The sequence below is a fragment of the Aplidium turbinatum genome, chromosome 4, assembly GCF_918807975.1.
Source record: "Aplidium turbinatum chromosome 4, kaAplTurb1.1, whole genome shotgun sequence".
Lineage (NCBI taxonomy): Eukaryota > Metazoa > Chordata > Ascidiacea > Aplousobranchia > Polyclinidae > Aplidium > Aplidium turbinatum.
Genome location: NC_137475.1, coordinates 2,452,137 through 2,458,136, shown reverse-complemented (window position 1 = coordinate 2,458,136; position 6,000 = coordinate 2,452,137). Strand labels below are relative to the sequence as shown.

The following is a 6,000-nucleotide window of genomic DNA, read 5'->3' as shown; positions in this document are numbered from 1 at the left end:
TTTAACATCCAGCTCCTTCAAAAACTAACTTGCTTATCATGCAGGCTGAGAATTAATTGTTTTCTGGCATTCTCTATTAAGGTTACTTTAAAGTGGCCTTTGCAATACTAATAGGATTTATCTTTCAAAGAAGCTTTCTCAGTCCGAGGAAACGATTTCCACAAACAATCAACATTCTTTGTAGAGATGCAGGAATAGCATTCCTAGCAATGTCCTTCTAATTTTAGTAATCAGTGGCCACACTATTACAATTTTCAACTGGTAGTTATTTTTATTATTTTCTGTTTGTGTGAAGCATTTCTGAACTTGCGCCTCCACATTTCTCTACAGATCTAAGTGTCGTAAATTCTTCTCCAAATATAAAGTATTGAATGCTTCAATTGGGAAAAAATATCATATTCATGCAGTATTTTAACAAGGAATAACCAAAGCTTAACATAATTGATGAGTGATTTAACTTGTAAGCTGCGGTTACTTTTATTGTTTAATTAACATAACAAGCCTGTATCATTCCAAATCGTTTACAAATACTCAAGGTAAAGTATAAACCTTTTTGAAACAAATATTAAAATATCTTTGTCACAGAGCCATGATTTTGAAATTGCGTCCTTTTTGTTATTTGCGACGATGTAGGCCTATTTAAAACTTTGGACCTTATTCAAACTAAAGTTTGTGTAATTTTAATGACTATCATTGCGTTTTGCTTTTAGGAACGCAAAAGAAAGTACAAATATGTTCATCCAGAATGGAAAATGCAGTAGACGTACAAGATATTATATTTGTGATATTTCTAGAACGAACAATCGAAGATAGCAACGACGGCAATAGCACAGAGATGTGATAGAACAAGTTCTGGAAAAGTTTTTTCCACTTTGTATGCCACCACATAAAACTACCAGGATTAAGCTTAAAAAAGTTAGAGCAAATAAATTAGAGCTTAATGATTTTTGATCTCAACCTTCCCAAGTTTTGAAGTGCAGAGAACATTATCTGAAAGTTGGATATATTGATTACAAATTTTTTTGTCCGTAGGCTATATTTTTGTATTCAGGTCTTTTCTCAATCAACTTCTATATTTTCTTTTATCCACGAGGAAACTTTCATGACGTTGGTGTAGAAGCCAGGGACTTGTCTATCAATTCCTTGATACCTAACAGATTGTCCGCAGCCCCAACCCCAACTAACAATTCCTATCTGGATCCAGCATGTCTTCAGCTCTTCCTCCGTGGGATAGCTGAGCTGAAAATCAAACAATATAGAATGAGTGTGCTTATTACAAAATAATGTAAAAAGCCACTCATGAATGAAGCGTTTGTGCAGTGTGGTTCTGTTTATTGATGAGTCTATTAGATGTTTTTCATTAACATTTAGTTGTTTATGGAGATCTGAGTCACTAATTCAGGGGTTCGTAAACTGGGATCCGTGGACCCCTAAGTGGTGCTCGTGTGAAAATAAATTTCTTTGCATAAATAGCATTAGATATTCCGATTCCTCTCATTATCAGTTTCTTTACTCCCAGTTACAATTATTACTTTGTTCTCCAAAAGGACCTCGTTTTCATAGAAATTCGTATCTTTTTTGCCGCAAAACCTCATAATATATCACCTACTGCATAATGCATATTATAGAAAGCTGCGGAATTCTGGCTCAGTTGTTTTGCCCAGGGTATAACTGATTAAAAAACTACTCTCTGATAGTCTTCAAGATGAAAATTTGAAGCAGCTTTTTAAACAACTTTGACCACAACAGCGTCTTATCAACGTTCTATTGCATTAGATGAAGAGAAACTTACAGAAACACTTTGATACTCAGGTGGCGCGTAGTTAGTTTGCTCGAAACGTGTCTGATGAAGACGTTCTTCCTACTCATACACTGGTAATTGAAGTTATATGCCATTTCGGAGGCTGTAATATAAACTGCATATTGATCCTGTCGCAAAACTGAATTCCGATAAACTTCAAGAAATGATCCTGGAAGCTTTGGTGGCAGTTGGTAACGCTGGAGGTTCTACGATTACCTGTGTATGTGACAATTGTAAAACAAATGTTTCTGTTTATGGAAAATTAGGTGGCAAACGCTTTAATAAAGCAACTAAGTCTTCTGTTGTTCTTGTTTTTGACTAAGTCCATTTACTGTATTTAAAAACATTAGAAATAACTGCAAAGCTGAGTACAATAAAGAACTCTCATGAAAGAGGAGCAAATGCATGTTGCACGCTGGCGTGATGTTGAAACATTCTACAATGAAGATCCTGGAAACAGCATCCTTTTAACAAAGGTCACATACACCGCTGTGTACCCAAAGCCTTTGCAGAGACAAAATGTTTCTTTTGTTTGCAACATTTTCCAAGAAATATGTGTGGCTGCTCGTGCCACTTTGAAGAAGCTACTCAATCTTAGTGATGGCACCATCATTTCCGTGAAGCTCATCACTAGGCCTAACTGGTTTCAAATGACGAATGTTGTCAGCCGTGAAGACAGGACTGCACTAGTTTCAAGCTTTGTAAAATTTGTGACGTGGTGTCCTTTTGCGACTAGATAAGTAAGTGGTCATGGTCGAATGAGAAAACTCACAAAAACCACTGCAGATGCGTTTGTTGCGTCAACAAACACCAACATTCAGGCTGCACAGCTATTTCTGACGGAGTGTAATTTCAGTTGTTTTCTACCAAGTATGTTTGCTGATGAAGGGCTCGAAAAGTTCTTTGGCCAAGCCAGACAACGAATTGGTGGTAATTTCTATAGGAATGACTACTGTAGACATCAAGGCAGCTGCTGAAACCAAGAACCTTCATGTATGGAAGGGGTGAATGACGTGTTATTGCTTTAAGTTGCATTGTAATTTACGTTGTTGCTGATTGCTTTGTTACGTTGCCTTAAGTTCCTTTGTCGTTTTTACTGGTGTTTATTTTCAGTCTCAATTCAGTTTGCAGTTTATGTCGTCAGAACAACCTAGTTGCATTTTAGCGTAATAAACTTCTTAATAGAGGAATTGTAGATGGTTTCACTACATTTTATTACGCTAATAAAGTATGGATCTAAAAGACTTGCGCCCTAGACTCTTAGCTGCGGACCCGCAAAGTAAAGACGCTAAACGACAATGGGTGCATTGGTACAAGTCTTTTACAATTTATCTAGAAAAGCTCGGAGAAGTTTCAGCGCAAAGTAAAGACGCTAAACGACAATGGGTGCATTGGTACAAGTCTTTTACAATTTATCTAGAAAAGCTCGGAGAAGTTTCAGCTGAAGACAAGTTGAATTTGCTTATAAATCATATAGACGCTTCAATATATGAACTGGTGTGTGAGACAACAAATTATGATGAAGCTATCGAACAACTGAAGCGCCTTTTTGAAAAGGTTTCTAACCCCATGTTTTCTCGATTTGTTTTAAAAACTAGGAAGCAGAAGCCAGATGAATCACTAGACGAGTACATGCAGACCTTAAAGCGATTGAGCCTCTCCTGTGACTTTCGGGCCGTATCGGCAGTTGCGCATAAAGAGGAAGCTATACGTGACTCGTTTATCGCTGGGATTTCGTCAAATCACATTAAACAACGCTTGCTAGAGGACAAAAATGCTTCGTTACAACAAACTTTTGATAAAGCTCGATCCTTAGATGATGCCCAAACGTTTTGCAATCGTGTCGAAATGACTGCGAGCCAGACTCCGTCTTCACTTGATTGTGGCGCAACAGCTTTTGAAACACGTCCTACCTTTAAAGTTGAAGATTCTTCAGATAAGGAAGAAAGCTCAGATGTTAGCGCCGCGTTGGTTGAAAAGTGTAACTATTGCGGAAATAGGCGACATAGTAGAAGATATTGCTCTGCTCGTGAAGTTATTTGTTTCAAATATTCTAAAAAAGGTCATTTCTCAAAAGTTTGTCGTCTTTCCAGGGTAAATCGAAAACCTATTTATTCATCTGCTTCTACTCCACGAGATGGCATTATGAATATGACAACCGAATCTGTCGACACCCACGCAAAGGTCAACGTCCCTGTTACAGTTAACGGAGTTCAGGCCAATGCTCTCATCGACACTGGCTCTACCCTTTGTCACATGAGCGACCGTTTAAGAAAGCGTCTAAAACTAAATCTTGAAGAAAGTTAATGCCGCATTGGTTTAGCCGTGAAAGGATGTTCATCGCAAAGTTTAGGAATCTGTAACGTAAAAGTCGCGCTTTTTGGACAAGAGTATGATAATGTAGGAGTCACTGTTTTGAAAAATTTGCTCACCGACCTAATTATCGGACAAACTTTTATGAAACAGCACAAAAGCGTGAACATTCAATTTGGAGGGCCTATGCCAACGTTACAGATCGGAGCATTAGAAGCTATTAAAACGTCTACTTCAATACAGCTTTTCAAACACTTAAGGAAGGAGTGCCATCCGATTGCTACAAAGCCTAGAAAGTATTCTCAAGCCGATAGAAGTTTTATCTCTTCAGAGGTGCAGCGACTTTATAAGGAAGGTTTAATTGAGCCGAGTCGTTCGCCATGGCGAGCACAACCTCTTGTGGTCACTCAAGAAAATCACAAAAAGCGTATGGTCATCGATTTTAGCCAAACCATAAACAAATTCACTTGTTTGGACGCGTATCCTTTACCTCTTATGTCAGACGTAGTGAACAATGTTGCTAGGAACAGCATCTATACAACGCTAGATTTAAAAAGTGCGTACCACCAGGTAGAAGTTCCTCTGCAAGATCGAAATTACACTGCTTTCGAAGCCGATGGAAGCTTGTGGCAATGGAAGAGAACGCCGTTTGGTCTAACGAATGCAGTACCTGGTTTTCAACGGATAATGGACAACATTATCAAAGACTACGAGTGCAAAGGTACGTACGCTTATCTTGACAATATTACTATTTGCGGGAAAACCCAAGAAGAGCACGATCAAAATTTATCAAAATTTCTTGCAGTAGCTCGAGAATGCAATCTAACTTTCAATGAAGCAAAAAGTACTTATTCGGCAGATACAATCGACTTGCTTGGATATTGAATCTCTAAAGGTACTTTAAGTCCTAACCCCGAAAGAGTGGAATCTTTACTAAAAATCCCGCCTCCAAAAAGTAGTAAACAACAGCAGAGGATTGTCGGTTTATTTGCGTATTATGCGCAATGGATTTCGCGTTATTCTGACAAGATTCAGCCTCTAATTCGAAACACTACCTTTCCTCTGAATGATGCAGCCCTAAACTCTTTCGCGACGTTGAAAGCTGAATTGGCTCAAGTTACGCTTGGGGTGATAGATGAAGAAATTTCATTTACAGTAGAAACTGACGCATCTGACATTGCCATTTCAGCCACTTTAAATCAGAACGGGCGACCCGTTGCTTTTTTTTCCAGGACACTCAACAAAAGTGAAAAAGTTCACTCAAGCATAGAGAAAGAAGCGACGGCTATTATCGAAGCCATTCGAAAATGGAGTCATTTTCTAGCGGGACGCCGATTCAAACTTGTCACAGATCAAAAATCGGTGGCATTCATGTACAACAGCAACAACCATGGCAAGGTAAAAAACGCAAAAATTTTGAGATGGCGACTGGAACTATCACAGTACGATTATGAAATTGTTTATCGAGCAGGGAAGTATAATACTGCTCCCGACACTTTATCTAGAGTGTATTGTGCAACTATGATGGACAATTCGTTGTATGAAATTCATGCGGCCTTATGCCACCCTGGAGTAACTCGCATGCATCATTATGTTAAAACAAAGAATATGTCTTATTCTATTGATGACATCCGTAAAATGACATCCGCTTGTGAAATTTGTGCTGAGTTGAAACCTAAGTTCTACAAGCCAATTGAAATTCCATTGATAAAAGCTACGCAACCTATGGAGCGCTTAAGCATCGATTTCAAAGGACCTTTACCTTCTGCTACGAATAACAAATACATTCTGACTGTAGTAGATGAGTACTCTCGATTTCCTTTCGCCTTTCCTTGTAGTAAAGTAGACACTGAAACTGTAATCTCGTGCATGTCTAGTCTTTTTGC

The 6,000-nt window shown here is 38.4% G+C and overlaps 1 protein-coding gene across 1 annotated transcript in view; it reads right to left on the bottom strand.

Moving 5' to 3' along the window:
• Positions 1–321: 321 nt before the first annotated feature.
• LOC145768356 (complement factor B-like) overlaps positions 322–6,000 on the bottom strand; it is a 42,364-nt gene continuing 36,685 nt past the window's right edge. Inside the window, exon 19 of the mRNA XM_082579832.1 lies at positions 322–1,239. Within this exon, the coding sequence (XP_082435958.1) occupies positions 1,060–1,239 (180 nt within the window). The 3' untranslated portion in view covers positions 322–1,059. The remainder of the gene's footprint in view (positions 1,240–6,000) is intronic.